This window comes from Stegodyphus dumicola, chromosome 5, assembly GCF_044657685.1.
Source record: "Stegodyphus dumicola isolate Sdum_Otavi_A_Nest chromosome 5, ASM4465768v1".
Classification (NCBI taxonomy): Eukaryota; Metazoa; Arthropoda; class Arachnida; order Araneae; family Eresidae; genus Stegodyphus; species Stegodyphus dumicola.
Window position 1 is genome coordinate 125,652,561 of NC_140772.1, and position 20,550 is coordinate 125,673,110.

Below are 20,550 nucleotides of genomic sequence, written 5' to 3' on the forward strand. Positions count from 1 at the left end.
CATAAGCTTCTGACACAATACCTAATGAATTTAAACTTCTTATAGTCGTTAATCCTTCAAAAGTTGTTAATCCGGACACTCATAATCTGGAATGATCTATAATTTGGACCTCAAAACTACAAGCACATGCGTCAATGCATAATGCTTTCACGCATGCGCATAGGCGTTTACACATGCGCATATGCATGTGCGCATGCACGTAATACATTTACGCATGCGCATTTAATGTATAACAGACAGTATAAGCTAAGCTAAAATTATCTAATTATCTATTTCAGTTAATGTTGCAGATTGCATTGTTCCTTAATCTTCGAATTGGATCCGGCTTATTATTCTTTGCAGAATGTTAGAGCAATTTTATAAAAGTAAGCTTGATTTTTCGATTATGTCAAATAGAATTTCCGATATATATTTACTAATATGTAAAGAATCTACAAAGTGAAAGTATGTTTTGATGTCCATCAAACAAAAAGTGGAATTGCTAGGGGATGTCGCAGCGCGCAATGAACTGGAAGTTGATCTGTCAGCACTATCCTTATCTCCAGGGCAGATGTTTTTATTTTATTCGGCTTATAATTCCTTACTAAATGTAGTATTTCATCTCGATGTATTCCGTATTTGATATGATTTAAATCAAATTCATCGTCATTATAAATATCATGAGTACACATGAAATAATTTTCTGGTTGCAATTTTCTAATTTCAACTATGCGTAATGTACGCTTTACGCATGCGCGCGTTGAAAGAAATGTTTAATAATGTAAACAAATAAATATTAAGCTTTTTTATTTTTTTTTTTTTTGTAAATTTTGATACCCTTAAGATCATAATTGCTCTTTATTTCAAAAATTACTGTTTCATATTTTTAATTTTATAATTTCTGCATGCCATCTTACCAGATTTAAACTGATGATCTATAATCCAGAATCGCCGAAGTCCCGCCAAGTCCGGATTAAAGACTTTTGGCTGTATTGATTTCACAAGAATCGTATAGTGTTCTTAGTGCTTTCACATTGGACAAACTTCTAACCGGTTCAAGATTCATGTACGAAGATATTACCAAATCTGTTCGTCCAAATCTTTCTTTAATTAAACTTATAGAAGCGTCATAATTTTCATTAGATAGTGCAAACCCAGATACTGCACTCAAAGCAGGTCCTGCGAGTAAGAATTTAAGATAGGTAAACTTCTTGACCTTTGTTAACTCATTATTATTACCAATATTATTTTCAAAGGAATTATAAAATTCCAAAAATAAACGTGGATCACCATAATATTTAGGAATTGAAATTTGAAGTAACCGAATGTTATTTTTGTTTTCGACCTTCACGGCAGCAGTATGGTTACCAGGCGATTCACTTTCAATGCTCACTATCTGATAATTTAAATTAAGTTTCTTTTTACCCCTAAAATTACATAAACTTATTTTTTCATCATACTCTAAAACAGTATTACATTCTTTCTCAATTTCAGACTCATCACCTTTAACACAATCCAATATTTTTTCATTAATTTCTTTCAACACAGACTGCTTAGAAGTAAGTAAAAATACATTTTCTTCTACCATATTCTTATCCCAAATATATTTTTTAATTTCAGGTTCTAGAACATTTATTATTTTAGAAATAGCTTGTCTCATAGTTTTTGTAGTACTGTAATTTCTGGAAGAAAGACCGCATCAGCGTAAACACCGCACTCGAGAAAAATGGCGGGAAAAAAATTCAAATTACACAGAAACGCCGCATCCTCGTAAATGCTGCAATAGATTCAATTGCATGTGACATCGTCGTGGGCTGTATAGTTGCAAAATCTCAACCTATGTCCTGATATATGACATATCAGTTAAGAAAAATGCATGAAATGAAACCAAAACTTTAAAATACATTAAAGGTAAGAAATGTTGAAAATATATTTACGTTCATGAATATACTTATATTTACCTATTAAAGAAGTCCATATTTGTAATACTCAGACTATATTATAAAAAATGTTGCAACAACGAAATATTTAATTTGGATGACAAAAGGAAATTTTAAATTTTACTTACAAAAGGAATTACAGCACACTATACATCATACAAAGCCATCAAAATCTGATTCTTCACTATCTGAATTAAAAAGATTTAGTAAATGCTGATCTAAGTCAAAGTCTTCTAGATCGTCACATTTCATCCTCTTGGTTTACAGTCTCTTTATCTAAGGATATAATTTGGTTAATCTTCACATTATGGTAACTTGGCGATTTTTTGGCAAAAATTTGGTGACCAACCCTGCTACAGCAACCTGCTAGTTTTTGTTTCGACGCCATTTTGTTTTCACGAAGTAAAGGCATTTTTTTTTTTTTACTCAACATTTCCAACCATCTGCTAGTCGAATTATGCTTATGCTAGAACCTTTATGGAATAAAAGTGCTTAATCATGACAAAGATTAGGTGCGAAATTGGGAGAAAGTGCAGAATCACCACTGCTTGCCACAATTTTAAGAATTGCACATGCACAGTATCCATGTACACGTCGACCTATTTTCACTTAAAAAAAATCCCAGAATTGCACAAAAATAGCATTGCGCACACTCTTGACTTTATCCATGTACACTGCTAAAGTCCAAGCTAGTAACCTTTATTGCCTTACCCAAAATGTCGCCAAACTACCTGTTACCATATTCCAAAGATTAGCCTATAATTTCAGCTTCTTTGAACCCTGTTATTATTGATGATGGTTTTACCGATTTCCACGCACTTCCTACCCACTACCCACTTTGCAACTTCTTCATAAGATGCTCTACGCATTTTACCGCTTTTGGTATACGTATGCAATCCTTCACTCATCCAACACTCCCACCGCTTTCGGACTTCAGCTTTGAAGGATTTATTACCTGACAAATTTAACGGTTGTAAGATTTTTGTCAAACCACCAGGAATTATTGCTAAGGCCGTACATAATTTTTGATATCTGTTTTTCACTGACTCAAGTAAATGAGCACACATCGAATCCATTGTCAATAACCCTTTTGGTTGGAAAAACTTACGGCACTGCCAAACTTTTTTGTAGCCACTCATGCATGATTGTTTCGCACATCCAGCCATTCTCATTTGCACAAATAATTACGTCATGTTGAAAGCTAACGGCGTTTCATCCATATTTATTATCTGTAACCAAAAAAATTTTTTTTTTTTTTTTGTCAATAATATTTGTCACATATTTTAGAAAAGATGCCTTTTTATCCTGCCAGTCCATTGGTAATTGTTGCCCGACTGTTGTTCTAGTACGCCGAGAAATATTTTTTCTTTTCATAAATCTGCTACACCAGCAAGGCCCTCCTTTGAAATCATTTATGTTCATTTGTTTTGCTATAAATTTTGTTTGTAAATGGATTTTTACAGTCGAAACTGCCATTCCCTTTCCTCATTGCTCCTTTATCCAGTTTGCAAGGCCGTCCTCTAGATTCGGTCACCTTACAGTACCACTTCTTTTGATTCGTTTCTGTTGTGGCATATTTGTAAGTTCTTTTTCAGTTCAACAACGTCGAATACAACATTGAACTCGTCCCCTTCAAACTCTCGAGCTGCTGCTCTATTTTCAATTTGTTCAGCACGTGAAATTACACTAAGCTTAAAATCAGCAGTATAGCTTCTGTGCCATTTAGGTGCCATTTTCAAAAATTTTCCGCTCCCTTTTTACTTAAAAACTATCCAACATATACTTGTACCCAAACTGATGGGATCTGTATCTGGCAGAATGCCAAGAAAAATCAATTCATGCTGAAGGGGAAATACGTCAGAGTTCGTTCGTTATTGCGAGGCAGGTGGAGTCGTGTCTGCCTTCGAAAAAAATTGCAGAAAAGGCAGGGGTGGGGAGAGAATGGGCACTGGAAGATTCATCGAATGGTGGAGGAGAGAGACTATTCAAAATGATGAGAATGCTGATTTGAAAGGGGGAAGAATGTTATTGTTCTGAGATCCCGTTTAGGGTGAATAATGCATGCAGGCCCGTTCAAGGGAAAGAACGTAAACAAAATAGCGTTCGCAAAAAACAACTGAGTGGTCTATGTACAATGACAAGGCTCTCCAAACTATGTACAATGACAAAGTTATTCAAACTATGCACAATGACTATCATAGGAAATATTTTATTTTTAGTGCACCTGAAAGCCGCGTGGGTAGAAACGCTGCACCCGCTGAAAATTTAAGTTTTAAAAACGTAAACTCCGGGGCGTTTCTTCCGGAAATTATGGTAGCTTTCAATTTAATCATATCGTCTGCCATAATAACAACAAAAATAACTTTATTCTCTTACCTGGTGCAGGCTTCAAATGGTATAATCCTAATTTAGGAACTCACTTTCCTGGTGAAGCACATTCACAAGTATTCTGAACATTTTTCCTTCTACGTTCAGCGCAGAGGGATAACTTTTCACTAACACGACAACACCGCATTCTAAATCAAAAACTGTTTGTGCACAACTGTAGGGTGCCAAAAATATCAAATATTATAATAACCGTCAAGATTTCCAAGGTTATCCTGGTTGAAGACACTAATTCAAATCACACGAATCACCAAGGTAAATGAACACTACAAATCAGGTTTCAAAACTGCCAAGTTTATTTACGTCCAGAAATATTTTATTTTTAGTGCACCTGAAAGCCGCATGGGTAGAAACGCTGCACCCGCTGAAAATTTAAGTTTTAAAAACGTAAACGCCGGGGCGTTTCTTCCGGAAATTATGGTAGCTTTCAATTTAATCATATCGTCTGCCATAATAACAAATAAAATAACTTTATTCTCTTACCTGGTGCAGGCTTCAAATGGTATAATCCTAATTTAGGAACTCACTTTCCTGATGAAGTACATTCACAAGTATTCTGAATGTTTTTCCTTCTACGGTCAGCGCAGAGGGATAACTTTTCACTAACACGACAACACCGCATTCTAAATCAAAAACTGTTCGTGCGCAACTGTTGGGCGCCAAAAATATCAAATATTATAATAACCGTCAAGATTTCCAAGGTTATCCTGGTTCAAGACACTAACTCAAATCACACGAATCACCAAGGTAAATGAACACTACGAATCAGGTTTCAAAACTGCCAAGTTTATTTACGTCCAACACACATTCAACTGGCACTGCTAGAACCAAGAACAAGAAGTATACATCATGAAAGATTTATGCCCTCTTTGGTGATTAAAATATATTTCCACATAAAATTTCTTACAATAGTCACTCGCTATTTTCACCTATTTTCACTTTAAATCCAACAAATAACAGGCATAAATAAATAGGCATACTTTTATAAATAGATTTAATGCAAAAAAAAAAAAAAATTCATACTTACTATAAACTCTCTCAATAGGAAGAGTTTATAACTGAAATAAAAATAAAATAAAGAAAAATAATCTGTTACAAGTGATGAAAATCTTTCCAAAAGGTGACAAAATTAATGCTAATGTTGCTTTGCAAAATATCAAGTATATTTTTTGAAAAAATTTTTATCTGTAATAAACTCCAAACTGATAAATTATTGAATCATACATTGCAAAGTAAATGGTTTGAGATAGCTATACACTACTTTACAATATGAGGACTTTTTAAATAAAAAATAATAGTGTTCAGGGATTATCTCAACTGAAGACACAACAGTTAAAGATAAAACACATGGCAAGATTCCTTTCTCTGTGTCTCACTAATAAAACATAATAAACATAACATATTTTGCAGTTTTAATAAAAATATTTGCTATACGAAATGTATTTAGTTTTGTTAATTTAACAGTAAGTAACAGCATAAAATACTGAAAGCATTTAATAACTGTCCAGCACACCCTCCATTAATTTACTGTTAATATATGTTCACATTTGTAACAATCAGATTGAGAGTAATATAAATTAATGAAAAATAAATTGCAATTAAATTTCATTTGCAATATAGAATGAATCAGTCTGTTTTGGTTTTACATGATCTTCATACTTAACAGTGGAAGTGCTCTCTATATTTAATATTATTCTGACATAAATTCATACAGATTTATTTATCATTTTTTTTTTTACCCTACACTTTATTATTTCATAACAACTGTTCTTTTGGCCTTTCTGTCTCTAAATCTATACAAAGTGGAAAATAATGTTCATAAATTATCAATAAATCTATAATATACTATTGACCACTCATGAATGAGATAACCACTGGAATTTTAACTAGATATAGTGGAGAAAACAACTAATGAGATAATTTTCTCATAAACATGAAGATGAAACATCGTTGTGAAACTGACTACCTACTTTAAATTCAGAATAACATTTTTCACTTATGTACAGTAGAGTCGCACAGTTTTATCATGTATGGATGGACACTACTAAATAGAGCTATGCAATAATCATTAAGCCATGATTAATTAACAAACACTACTATATAATAATCATTAATTGATGACTTACAAACTGATGATTTTATGTCTTCATGATTCTAAATAAAACGTTGGGGAAAATACTTTCTTACAATACAAAATTAAGATCTTTGAGTATTTAAAATTCTTAACATTTAGTCTTAAATGTAACTACAGAGAAGAAACATAAAACTCACTAATCTGCGTTGCATATAAAGTATTTACTCCTTCAGGGATAATAACAGAAAGAGCAGTCCCAACTAAAAGTCCAGCACCCAATACTGATACAAGCTGCAATTTATCCTGAAAGCAAGTGCCCAGCATACATGTCAGAATATAATGACTGAATAAGGCAAACAAATAAATAATTTACACACTGAATTTTTTAAATATACATAATAGCTTTAAGGGCTAATTTTTGGAATATGGTAACAGGTAGTTTGGCGACATTTTGGTAAGGCAATAAAGGTTACTAGCTAGGACTTTAGCAGTGTACATGGATAAAGTCAAAAGTGTGTGCAATGCTGGGATTTTTTTTGAGTGAAAATAGGTCGACGTGTACATGGATACTGTGTATGTGCAATTCTTAAAAACACGGCAAGCAGTTTGCGATTCTGCATTTTCTCCCGATTTCACACCTAATCTTCATCATGATTAAGCACTTTTGTTCCATAAAGGTTCTAGCATAAGCATAATTCGGCTAGCAGATTGTTGGAAAAAAATATTGAGTAAGAAAAAAAACATGCCTTTTCTTCGTGAAAACAAAATGGTGTCAAAAAAAAAAAACTAGCAGGTTGCTGTAGCAGGGTTGGTTGCCAAATTTTTGCCAAGTTACCATAATCCAAAGATTAACTGCTTTAAGAAAATTTAACTAATTTTTTTAGCTAATAAACTGAATTTCAAAATAAGGATTTCCTCTGCTGTATGACAGAAAAGAATTCCAGTAAAACTAAAATAGTGTAGTCAAAAAGCAGTTGTTAATTCAAAAATAAATAAATAAAAAAATTTAAATTTAAAATTTCTATAAGATATTTCTATCAAGTCATACCAATGTAAAAAGCTCATAACACTAAAAGTAAAATACATCTCAAACAAAGAGAAATAACTTATGCACAGTAATTTAAATTCCTGAATTAAAAGAACAGTAAGTGAGCTCATGCACAATGGAAGATTAGCAGTTGGTGACAGACACCGATATGTTAAGCTCAGCCTTTATAAATTAGCAAGAAAGGCAGTAGACAGAAGATCATTGTTTGTACCCTCAGGTCTTCAATTTGTTCTGCCAGCCTCTTTATCGAATGTGAAGGTTTGTCATTTGCTTAAGTTAATGTGACAGAACTGCAATATTAAAATATAACTCTATTGTGACAGAGTTGCAATATCACAATAACTGCTATGGCTGATATTTGTTTTTAATTTGTACAACACTATACAGTCAAAAGTCGTTAATCCGGACCTCAAAGTTACAAACTTTCTGCGCATGCGTCAATGCATAATGCGTTCACACATGCGCATAATATGTTTACGCATGCGTGTTTAATGTATAACGGACGGTATAAGCTAAGCTAAAATTATCTGTGTTTAATGTATAACGGACGGTATAAGCTAAGCTAAAATTATCTAATTATCTATTTCAGTTAATGTTCCAGATTGCGTCGTTCCTTAATCTTCTCATTGGTCCGGCTTATTATTTTTTGCAGACTGTTAAAGCAGTTTTATAAAAGTAAGCTTGAACTTTCGATTATGTCAAAAAGAATTTTCGATTCTGGAGCTGCCAACGGATCTACAAACTGAAAGTATGTTTCGATGTCCATCAAACAAAAAGTAGAATTGCTGAAAAAAATGGATAAAGGCATATCTTTTGTTTCTCAAACCACTCCGAAATTTGTTTATCAATTTCACGCTGCTCTGCGGGGGGGGGGGGGGGTCACGGCGTGCAATGAATTGAAGTTGATCTGTCAGCACTATCCTTATCTTCAGGGCAGATGTTTTAATTTTATTCCGCTTATAATTGGTTACTAAATGTAGTATTTCATCTCGATGTACTTGGATATGATTTAAATCAAATTCTTCGTCATTATGAATATCCTGAATACACATCAAATAGTTTTCTGGTTGCAATTTTCTAATTTTGACTATGGGTAATGTATGATTTACACATGCGCGCATTGAAAGAAATGTTTAATAAAATAAACAAATAATTATTAAGCTTTTTTTTGGTAAATTTTGATACCCTTTAGCCCGTAATTGCTCTTTATTTCATAAATTACGGTTTCATATTTTTAATTTTATGATTTCTGCATGCCATCTTACCAGATTTAAACTGATGATCTATAATCCAGAAAAATCGATAAGCCGGAATTGAAGTCCCGACGAGTCCGAATTAAAGACTTTTGGCAGTATAAGCAATCATAGTAGCTTGTAAAACTAGCTTAAGTCAGCATGTTCTTTAACAATTAAAGTCAAATGCTTTTCAATCGCTGCACAAAGTTAAATGATAATTTTCTCTCTAGCTTTTCTTTACAAAACAAAGATAATCTTTATTTTTTTTGGTAAATAAAGAAAGAGAGAAGATGGCTACAGAATGGCTTTTATAAAAGTGAAACTTTAATAAACAAGGGGATGTGACTTTAATAAACAGTGAACTTTAATAAACAAGGGGATAGTATTACAATAAAAAAATGATATCAATACTTTTGGATTATATTCTGCTCCCTTCTTTTCTTGAATAAACTTGAATACACTGAGCACGTATAATTCAAAGCATTATTCCACTTAACATTTTAAAATGATTTAAATTAAGCAATAATAACACATTAACATGGTATTTAAGTATTTTTATTGGATTAAGTAATTTAAAGTAATTAACACATATATTTCAGGAATTAACGAGAGAGTTAATTTTTCACATTCCACAATATATACATCCTATGATCAAAATATGTCAAAATGTAATATGTTCATAACACAACGATACTTTTAGACACAATGTTAACATGCTGAGTTCAACCGAATGGAAAAAAATATGGGCCAAAGTGCAGAATCGCCCACTTATTTGATTGGTGTTTGTTTGGCGCTTTTTACAAGAGTAAGAAGAATTAGATTTTTGTCAATTTTCTTTGACTTTTTAAGTGAAAATAGGTCAGTGTGTACATGGATAAAGTCAAGGGAGTGCAAAATGCCATTTTTGTGCAATTCTGTGATTTTTTTTTTAAGTGAAAATAGGTCGATGTGTACATGGGTACCGAGTATGTGCAATTCTTAAAAATGCGCCAAGCAGTAGAAGATTCTGCACTTTCCCCAAAAAATGAATGTCTAAAATAGAAAAATTAATTTTTCTATGTAGTTAAATACAAGAAGCACATTTGTAATTCCTAGATTACAAGAAAACCCTGTTTTAAATTATATTTATTTAAAAATACGGTTTAAAATTAAGACAGCAAAAAAATAATCATACAAATGATAAACCATATTTTCTGATACAAAATAAATTTAATTTCTTTATTACCCTTATTATTTTAAAAAAGTTAAAAATTCATAACTATTATCCAAAACTACAAGAAAAGACATATAAATGCATCATATTTACACAAGATTACATTATAAAAATGTATCTCAAAAAACACAATGATCCAGCTGATTTTCATCATACATAGAAAAAATTCTTTCATGGTTTATTCATTCGTAACCATTCCTTACCTCAGACAAAGTTACAATCAGTGGTATCATTCCAGCCATGTAACAGCCGATTAGCATAGCAGACGATAAAAACAGCAACACCAAAACTTCACTCATGGTTGTTATGAATCTGCAGCAGTATAATTTAAACTTTCGAGTTTACAGTCCATTAAAAATTATTCATCTTCCTATCAAGAAACTTCCCAAAGCTTCCTTCGTGTACTTACTAAGCTTAGCTGACTCGCAAAAATATAAACTACTTATGTGGCAGACACGACTGTGATCCATAAGGAAAGTACCGGGACGATCCAAGATCCAACGTTACCAGGTCAAACTCGGCAGATGACTATCCGAAGTGTCTACACATCCGACATCGGACGGTTAGTAAAACCTATTCTGTTGTATCAATTGATTTCAGCATCCGAAAAGATAAATATTAAGTTTATTGTTTCTGAAGACAATGATATACTATTTTCGCAAGCAGGAACAATTAAGTTTGATTATTTTCCTATTTTTAAACTATATCTTAACAATGTACACAATATGGCATCCAAAATATTAAAAGGCAAAGCTCTACTATGGATTTTGCACATTCTATTTTTTAATTTATTCAGTTTAATGGTAAAAACATCAGAACTTTCGAACCTGCATATACAAACAAATTGATGGGGTAAAGGAATCCTCAATCGCTATGGAGCCATATTTAAAAGGGCCCCCAAATCATAGTTAAGAGTAGGTTTGGTCGCGTATTTCCAAACCCTACCCCACTTTTCGAATTTTTGACGTCATGGACAAATCGACTAGTTTCGCCTGGATGGTAATTCTTGAGCATGCGCTGAAGGGCGAAAAGTAACATAAACAGAACTTGTGAACTGTATGAAGTATGTTGTCTGAAAGTACATTCGTTTATGTAATGGCATAATTTTACTGTTTCTGTAATAAGAAAACTTCATTCAGATAAAATTTATTTTAATATTATTATTATCTGGTTATAGGATTATACGATATGCTGAATACTCTAGGTACTATCGTAATCTTCGCATAATCTTTCACATTGGAGTTTGCCTTATCATTGTAAAATATATTGTATTATAAAGATTAAATCAATCCAAATTACTGTTAGAGATGTGAATGTTCTAACTGAATTTTCTTTTTACAACTCATTATTTATTTCCACTTGAAAACACATTCATATTTGACAAGTAATTATCTCCGCATAAAATTATTTGATTGTTTAAAAACTATATTTGTCAATAATGCAATAAAAACTCACTAATCTAGTGCTTCATAGATCAGTATGACAGCGAATTCAAAATGTTTTAAAAACAGTTGTTTAATCTTTAGTTTGTAGTAGATGCAACTAATGTCACTGAGAAAAAAATATTTCAATAAAAAAGTTCTCCATGTTGATTCAGTAGAAAAATTATTTCTATTTCAGTGAGAAAACCACTTTCAATGCTTATATAACAGAAAGATGTAACATAAGCATTTTAGAAGTTTTATGTAAAAAACGTAATAATTTACTTTCATTCCTTTTAAATCGGCATATTCGTTTCCAGTAGATAGCTAAAATTTTTGGCAAGTTAGAGACTTAACTTGAACACACAGTATTCTGTCACTTAAAATATCAATTAATTGTTCTTTTTCATTTAGAGATACATTGGAATTGAAAATACCAAAGGCAAAATGGGTCACAGATCCAACCTAATTCCTTATTTGGAAATTTTTCAAAAAATTTTCTGTCAGTTTTATCGGTACTTTTCCGTTTTATCATATGTTGTTTTAAACAAGAAATCTGTATTATTTTCTTTAGTAAATTCTGAAGAACATGTTTCTGTCGTTTTTGTTCAATTCTCCTTGCCAAAGTATTAGCTTAACCCTTGATTTTGCCTTTTCTATATTTTCGTCTTTGAGTGAGTGGTGTGAATTGCATTTTAATTGACTTAATTACCATGAATGGTCTTAGGGCATAAAATTTAACTATCTTGTAAAAATTCTATGTAATTGTATGCCAGTATTGAAAGAAACAATCAATCTGATAAGAAATGGCTGCGACATGTTTTGAAAATGAGGCGGAAAAGGTTGCCAGTGAAGATATTCCATTTGGCATCAGTTGTACCATTGTTGGCGACTTTATCGTTTGCGCTTGCAAAACGGAAAAGCACCGTTTCTAAATGTGTTTTTAATTTTGCAGGTTTCATGCTTTCCATATGCCAAGTTTTTACTGCATTTAACACACAATGGCTATTCATTTTCCATTAATAATGCAACATGTAAAACAGTATAAAATAAACTCTTCTTGATATTTACTCAATTTCTTTTAGAAGCAGAAAGAGAACCAGTGGATTCATTTTTGTTTGCATTTTCATTAATAGTTTTTCTCTAAGTTTATTTGATGTTGGTACATCCATCCCATTTCTCTTGTGAACATTGAGTATCTATTTTGGGCCATTTAACCATCAGGAACAAAATTGCAACTAAAACTAAATTGTTTTTATTATTGATGTGTATTACAATTACAAATTGCATGCAAGACACTAAAGATAAGATAGTAAAAAAAAACTACATCTTAGCTGCGCTTATGCAATTGCTTTGAAATTTGATTCGAGCTGTTTGGAAATCATCAAGCATAACACACAAATCAAGTGGAAAGCAATAAAATCAAAATTAAAATATGGAAATGTTAAAAAACATCAAAAATTCTCTTCAAATTCTGTATATCTTTTATTGTCAAATAAATTTCTTTGAATTTGGTGACCCCCCACAAATTTGTTCATGACTCCCAGGTTTAAATTTTGTAAAAAAAAAAAAAAAAAAAAAGTAAGTTATCAATTGCATTTTGAAAAGAAAAAAACAAAAAAACATTGGCTGTCCAATGTGAAAAGTGAATTATGGTTTAATATGTTATGTCCATAGCTTGTGTATTTTGATTATCTAATTAAATACAGAATGATCAGTTCCTTCAAACTTCTGCTGGAATAACTGCTAGAAAATCTATCCGATTTCAGATGAACAGAAAGCAAGTGTTGTATTCTTATTCAACAATTAAAGTACTCTCCATAATACTTACAAGGAACAAGTTAAGTTATTTAACTAAAGTGCAATCAATTTTATTCCTTATTTGCATGAATGACATATCACACAATGCTGTGTAGGCTGGTGACCTAGCGATGATGACTCAAAATGCATCTCTGCATTCAGGCATACACTCCTTACAAAAATATTACCATGCACTGGAGTCCTAGCTTCAGCAGGTACATTTTGTTGTGCTATGCAATCTCTGTGGGTCCTAAATTCTAAAAACTTTTTCACTTTTTTTTTTTTAATTTCAAAAATTTTGCTACTTGATATTTCTGTGAATTCCAAAATTTTGCACACCTGCCATAACCACACTGGCTGTGGCCTCAGTTATAAATGTTCTAGCAAGATCAAATATTGTAACGTTATTTTAGACCAGACTTTCTTAAACTGTAGATCGCAACCCCCATCTACAGCAGGGGTCGCAAAAATTTTTAGTAGTTTTGTTATTTCTTAAACTCAATATAATAATTTTCAGTTACCCAATATGTTTACACAATGTATCTGAAAATAGATAAAGATAAGACAATACAGACAAAGAGAAAGACAAAAATGTTTCAATGCATTCTTTTTATAATATAAATGTTCATTTTACTTGCTTTGCACATGACGCTGTCATTTCATCTGTTACTTAATTAAAATTTTAACATTGTCTTAAAATGAGAAATTAAAGATAATGACCTAAAACTGCAATACTATCTTACGGTACAAATGAAAAAATTGACAGTTTCACTCGCGCGTTTCGGATTTTTGCAATGCTTATGGGGTCCCACAAAATTTTCGTAAATATTTTGGGGTCATGAAAAAAAATCTGTGATAAAAAAGGGTAACGACTAAAAAAAAGTTTTGAGAAGCCCTGTTTTAGACCAGTTTCCTGACGGCAACCCATTTTTGGCCTGTTTTGTTTCTCAGCCGAATTATGTTTCCGTGGGAATTTTTCTATATTTTTACTGTTTCAGCTGAACGAAAAAACACGCTAAAATGTTTGAAATGACTATAAGGGGAAGAGGATCAAATACCTCACATTATTATCATCTCTATTTATCTCCTGTTTCGGTTGAGTTGAATTATGTTTTTTGATAGAATTTTTCCACATTACATATTTCAGTTAACAAAAAAATCAACTTTTAAAATATTGAGGAAAAGCATGTACTAAAATGTTTCAAAATGAAAATGTGAGATAAATAAATATATGAATTAGTTTTTTCTAGGAGTTCTTAGAGATATATATGTATAAAGAAATTTAGAACCAACTTTTCACAAAGACTAAAAAACTGAAGTTCAAATGATCTTCATAAAATCCTATCTAAATGTAGAATAAGAATACTTTAAAATGTAAAAATTAATACGTTGAGTGCCGCGCGCATTTTACATGATTTGCCCATGATGCCAACTTGAAATTTTTACTATGCGATATATATTATGTTGAAATATTAGCTACAGAAAATAATGTTATATACAATCGTGCTTAATGCATTTTTCATGCTGGGGGCCACCGGCGACCCCCAAACATATGTAGACCATTTTTGTGATTTATAATTTAAATTTTTACGATTTATTATTCTTCAAACCATTATAGTAACAATGGTACTATTTAAAAATTTATCAGTATCAATATTTATTTTAAGTTTGTATTTTACTATTGGTCGCATTGCCGGTGGCACCTGGGGCGCTGAAGCCAAATCGAGTGCTGGTCACCGGTGATCCCCACAGCAGTCAACATGTTAAAATAAACCATCACAAGAAAAACAAAAAAGAAGTATAAAAGAACAAGAAAGGTGAGGAATCCAACCAACTTTAACATAATATCGTCAAGAGGAGGTATGTCGAATTTAATTACATTTCCCCTTTTAAAACAAAATCCTTGCTTCTCTGTATCCAGAATCAGCTGATGAACCATTTCAATATATTTTTTATCTTAATAGTTCACCAAAAAATTCTAGTCCTCCTCAAAGCGAAGGAAAATCATTGAAAATATCTTCCGATTTAAAAATATTTTTCTAATCTAAAAAGAAAGAAAGAAAGAAAACATGCCCTTAAAAAAGTAGAAAAAATTAAAGTCCTGCAGTGGAAAATCTTTGAAAGTTCAAAATAATCTCAACACAAAGTTTTACTAAAACCTCTTATCAAACAGCAGTAGCAAAGGAAAATAAGGGGGGGGAGAAAGTAAAATCATTAAAATATCTTTTAAAAAGATTTTACTAGTCTAAAAAGAATATTTGATATTCTACATTTACAGGATTTTATCAAGTTAATTTGAATTTCAATTTTTATTCTTTCTGAAAAATTGGTTCTAAATTTCTTTATTTGTATATTTACTGATCAATTTTTAGCAGCATAATGCAAGAAAATTTTTGGAAGGATTATAAATTTTCCTTTAAAAAAAATATTTGTATATACATAGTCCAAACACATCTGTATACAGTGGAATACGTTTATCGTGAAAACGCTTAAGGCGAAATATTGGTTAACACGAAATAATGCAACGGTCCCGACAAACTACTATGTATTTTCATGCATTTTGTTTCTCTTACAACAAAAATTGTTTAACATGAAAAGATATCCTTTCTGGAAATGAACAAAATACAGAAAACACTGGCATCGCTGGGGAGATTTAAGCGGAGTGTGAAATGAAAGAGAGTTGGTTTCACATTTCCTTAGAAAAGAGGCTAATTTGGCTTTGAAATACCCTCAAAATAGCCTGTGATACAAGCCAGTTTTGTTTATCTATGCTACTTTTGCCTTCCATCTCTACAAACATCTCATCTCTCATCAGTTAGCTTTGGAATTTGGTGACGAGTACATAGTAGTGTGAGTAAAAATTAGTGAGTTTTGTGCATATGATGCATTGCATGGAATTCAGCGATTCTAAGGATGAATGAAAATTATTTTCATTACACACGATTCTCAAAAGTATTGTTCTTTGGCTCCAAAAGAAATGGAGAAGTAGGATATTGAAACTGAGCTGACACTTAATGAAATGTTTGAGAAAGTTTCTGTATTAATGAACTGTCTTACTGTCTATCGGAAGAATTTGTTGCAGTAGTTTACGATAATGCGTGTACAGCCCCAATTATACCAGACAAAGTTATTTTAGAGTTTGTTCAAAGGTAAAAAAATATCATTGATGCAGATTCTGATGACGAAAATAAATGAATAATGCAATTCCTGTTCCCACATCATCTTAAATGAGGAACATCATAAAAAGTATGGACAATTATATAGACGCACATTCCAATGGTGAAATGAATAGCAAAATGTTTGACATTGAACAATTTGATGCTAAAAAAGACAATGCAAAGAAAAATATCAGATTATTTTCCCAAAACTCAATAAATGTTTTGTTTTTCAAAAACTTGAAAATTTTGTATTAAATTCCATTAAGTTCTTGTGGATGTTTTTGTTTCATTGATTTTTATTAAAAATATGCATATATACATATCTATGTAAATAATATGTACTCTAATAAGCTTAATTTTGTTGAATATATGTTTTTTTTTTTTTTTTTTTTTTTTTTTTTTCAATATTCTTTAACACGAAAAAATATTTCAGTCCCCTCTGTTTTGTGTTAAATGATTTTTACTGTATATCTATTGCACATAAATCCCTTTCTTACATAAAATATAAATGTACGTATAAAATAACTAAATAAATTGTAAAGAAAGTTTAATTAGCAACAATGAAATCTTAAAAATGTAGTACAGTCAAAAGTCGTTAATTCGGACACCCATAATTCGGAATGATCTATAATCCGGACATCAAAACTAAAAACTTTCTGCGCATGCGCCGCGTTGACACATGCGCAGAGGCGTTCACGCGTCCGCGTAAGGCCTTTTACGACTGCGCATTTTATGTATAATGGACGTATAAGCTAAATAATTATCTATTTCAGTTAATGTTGATGATTGCGTTGTTCCTTAATTTTCGAATTGCATCCGGCTTATTATTTTTTGCAGACTGTAAGAGCAATTTTATAAAAGTAAGCTTAAACTTTCGATTATATCAAATAGAATTTCCGATATATATTTGTTAATATGTAAAGGATCTAAAGCGAAAGTATGTTTTGAAATCCGAAATCTGTTTATCATTTTCACGCTGCTCGGCGGCGGGCGCGTAATGAATTGGAAGTTGATTTGTCAGCACTATCCTTATCTTCAGCGCAGATGTTTTTATTTTATTTGGCTTATAATTCCTTACCAAATGTATTTCATCTCGATATGCTCCGTCTTTGATATGATTTAAAACAAGTTCCTCGTCATTATAATTCGCTTCCGATAGCGAAGAAAAGTGACAGAGGTTATTGAAAACAAAAAAATTTCGATTGACAAATTAGTCGGTGTTCTTGACACAGCAATTATAGGACTTGAACGGCGGAACTTTGTAACTGAACAAGAAATTATGTCTGTTTAATAGAATTAAAGAGAAAGTATTATCACATGAAACGAAGCAAAACTTAAACAACTTACATTGAAAGAAATGTTTAATAAAGTAAACAAATAAATATTAAGCTTTTTCTTTTTGCAAATTTTGATACCCTTTAGATCATAATTGTTCTTTATTTCATAAATTACGGTTTCATATTTTTAATTTTGGAATTTCTGCATGCCATCTTACGAGATTTAAACTGATGATCTATAATCCGGAAAAATCGATAATCCGGAATCGCCGAAGTCCCGACGAGTCCGGATTAACGACTTTTGACTGTATGAAATTTATAATGGCAAACATTAAAATAGATGAAAGTAAATAAAATTTAAATTATAGAATTTACTTTATAAAATTAATAACAAGTGGTTAAAAATATGTATTTTAATTGCTTAAATCATGGAAGTTATTTGGCAGAGACTGTTGGATATAAAATTACAACTTCAAATTTTCAGATTACTATTGTTCATATTTAAAGTCTCAATTTGCAGTCTTAACAACCATTGTAAAAATAACCCGTTATCATATTCCAAAGATCAGTAGCATACATTTTTTTCAAAATCGTGCATAATATTAAATATTGGCTTTTGATAGTCAAGTTGATACAAATAAGATGAACTGTTTTTATGATTTTAGACTAGTAGTTTATTCTTCCATTCACTTATTACAGTATTTCATTTTTTATATGCTCGACTATCCAAAATTTCAAGAGCTTTCCGAATATTTTTTAGTTGAATTTTTACTGTACACACATTTCAGTATTTATATCGTCAAAATTGCACAGACACACACTTGAACTTTCTTTTTCGTTCATGAAAATCAAAGTTCATTACACAAACATGCAATCACACTGCACAAGCATGTATGGAAATTCTTAACACATTTAGTAATCCTGATAATTGATTACACATTTAATAAATAAAACAAAATATTTTAATGTATAACAAATGAATAAAGTTATAAAACAGAGCATAATACTACAGTTACGAAGATACTTAATGTTATAAAAGTTAGGTAATTTTAGTTTTTCACCAAAGCAATGAAATATTTTGATAATTATGAAGGTCCTTGTATATCTTTATAAATGAACTTTATTGCTGTTTTAAGCAATTAAACAACTGTCCAAGTAATTTTAATACTTTTGAAATATATACACTAAAAGAAACATTAAAATTTATTAATCTATTTGTCAACCTTGATTTTGATATAGTCTGCAGAATGCTTCGTAGTTTTTAAGCACACAGAGGCACTGCAATTCTTTCTTATTCCTTGATCTAAAGTTTTCTGCAAGTTTTTTTTTTTTTTTTTTAATTTATTTATTTATTAAAATATCTGGGTTGGCACACATATAATTTTTGTATAGTGACTTCAGATGTGGATAAGTTTTGCGAACACTCGTTTGTTTTACTGGCTTCGTTGAATTTTGCGATGAATGCATCACATTTATTTCCGAGTCTTCCAAATTTTTGATACTGTTAATGCATCAGCAGTGAATTATTCTCCTCTTTCCTCAAGTACACTACGGCGATAAACAACTATTCACTAAAGATTTTGCTTAAATTTCCACTCATAATAATTTAAATTGCGAAAATCTCACAATTAGCACCCAAAGTCACTAATCAACACCACAATTCTTTCGAAAACGCGCCGTAGTAGTCAAAAGTGGGGTACGCCGTCTTGCCACAGGTGAAACTAGTCGATATTTCCGTGACGTCAAAAATTCGAAAAGTGGGGTAGGGTTTGGAAATACGCGGTTTGGACCTATCGAACAAAATTAAAAAATTACTAATTATGTGAGCATTAACCCAAAGAAAATTTTTAAATTAAAAAAAAATGAGCTAGATGAAGACATTTAAGTGAAAAGTTAATTAATAAATTTTGTATACATTAAGGTTTGTAACATTAAGGTAAGTCGTTATAATATAATAAAAAGGTAGTAAAGTTTAGCAAGATAATAACATTAAATTATTAATAACAAGTTAATATGAGATAATAATTTAAAAGGTAGTGAAACAGAGTCGGCTAATGGGGAAAGCATCTGATGCAAGCTTTTCAAGCCGGTGTCTCGAGTAAGGTCTCGAGATAGATGTGTCTCAGGATGGAAGCATATTGCCTTGTAGCAAGGCCAACTGCTTGTATTCCATGCTAAATACCTTGATACGAAGCATCTCAACACTGTCCATTCCCCCCCCCCCAACTATCATATTTATTCGGCCTTACCAAACATACTCACTGCACACACCTATAAGGCACTATTTCTTACAAATGAACGCAGATTTCTCTCCTTTTGACTACGCTGATGGACACAATCGTATTTTAGGATATTTTCTGCTTCTTTTCCTTACTATATATTATTTATAGAAAGAACTATAGGCCTTTTTATCTTCTCTCTATTTTTAAATTTTATTTGGCCACATCTTTTCTTTTTAGCATTTCGAACTCGTACAAAATGTACGAAGTTCCTTTTTACTCTCCTTTATGAAATTGCCGGTTCTCTTCGCAGGTATGATTTTTTGCACATTGGTGCTAAAAGACTTAGCGGAAGCAAAACAAGACATCTGTCTGCTTTGTCTGTCTGTCTATAACTACCACAGAGAGGTTTGATGTGGAAATTTCGGTTTCAGTTTGGTGTATTTAAAAAAATACAATAATGTTAGATCTGGAATGCGATGACAGTTGTTTTATGGAGGAAGACAAAATGTAAATTAATTTAAGTTGAAATGTGACATTTCATAATGCGAAATTATAAATTAAATAATTTTTGTTTTCTGATCGTAAGAAATAGAAAGTTTTTATTACTAACAAAAGTTCGATGGAAAGAATTTCGTATTTGAAAAATAAAGATGGACATTAAAAAATAATAATGTTTTTATTTTCTTTTTATAAAGAGGATATTTCTATTTTATTTTTGCTGAGTGAGGTTAGTTTTCAGAACGTACCGCATATAATTCACGCATATTGATTGTTAAATATGAATGAAGTAGTGCGTTT

General features: G+C 31.4%; 2 protein-coding genes across 5 annotated transcripts in view; one reads left to right on the forward strand and one right to left on the reverse strand.

The window, feature by feature from the left end:
* Zip102B (Zinc/iron regulated transporter-related protein 102B) overlaps positions 1-10,404 on the reverse strand; it is a 100,909-nt gene extending 90,505 nt beyond the window's left edge. The window contains exons 1-2 of one of the 3 annotated variants that reach the window (XM_035364429.2): positions 10,078-10,404; positions 6,576-6,681 (exon numbers count right to left, since the gene is read on the reverse strand). In XM_035364429.2, the coding sequence (XP_035220320.1) occupies positions 6,576-6,681; positions 10,078-10,173 (202 nt within the window). In that variant the 5' untranslated portion in view covers positions 10,174-10,404. The remainder of the gene's footprint in view (positions 1-6,575; positions 6,682-10,077) is intronic. The other 2 variants (XM_035364430.2, XM_035364428.2) reach the window with 2 other exon arrangements.
* A 9,716-nt stretch (positions 10,405-20,120) lies between these two features.
* The window catches only part of PICK1 (protein interacting with PRKCA 1), a 113,666-nt gene continuing 113,236 nt past the window's right edge, over positions 20,121-20,550 (forward strand). The window contains exon 1 of one of the 2 annotated variants that reach the window (XM_085817032.1): positions 20,121-20,259. In XM_085817032.1, coding sequence (XP_085673158.1) covers positions 20,210-20,259 — 50 coding nt within the window. In that variant the 5' untranslated portion in view covers positions 20,121-20,209. The remainder of the gene's footprint in view (positions 20,260-20,550) is intronic. The other variant, XM_085817031.1, reaches the window with a different exon arrangement.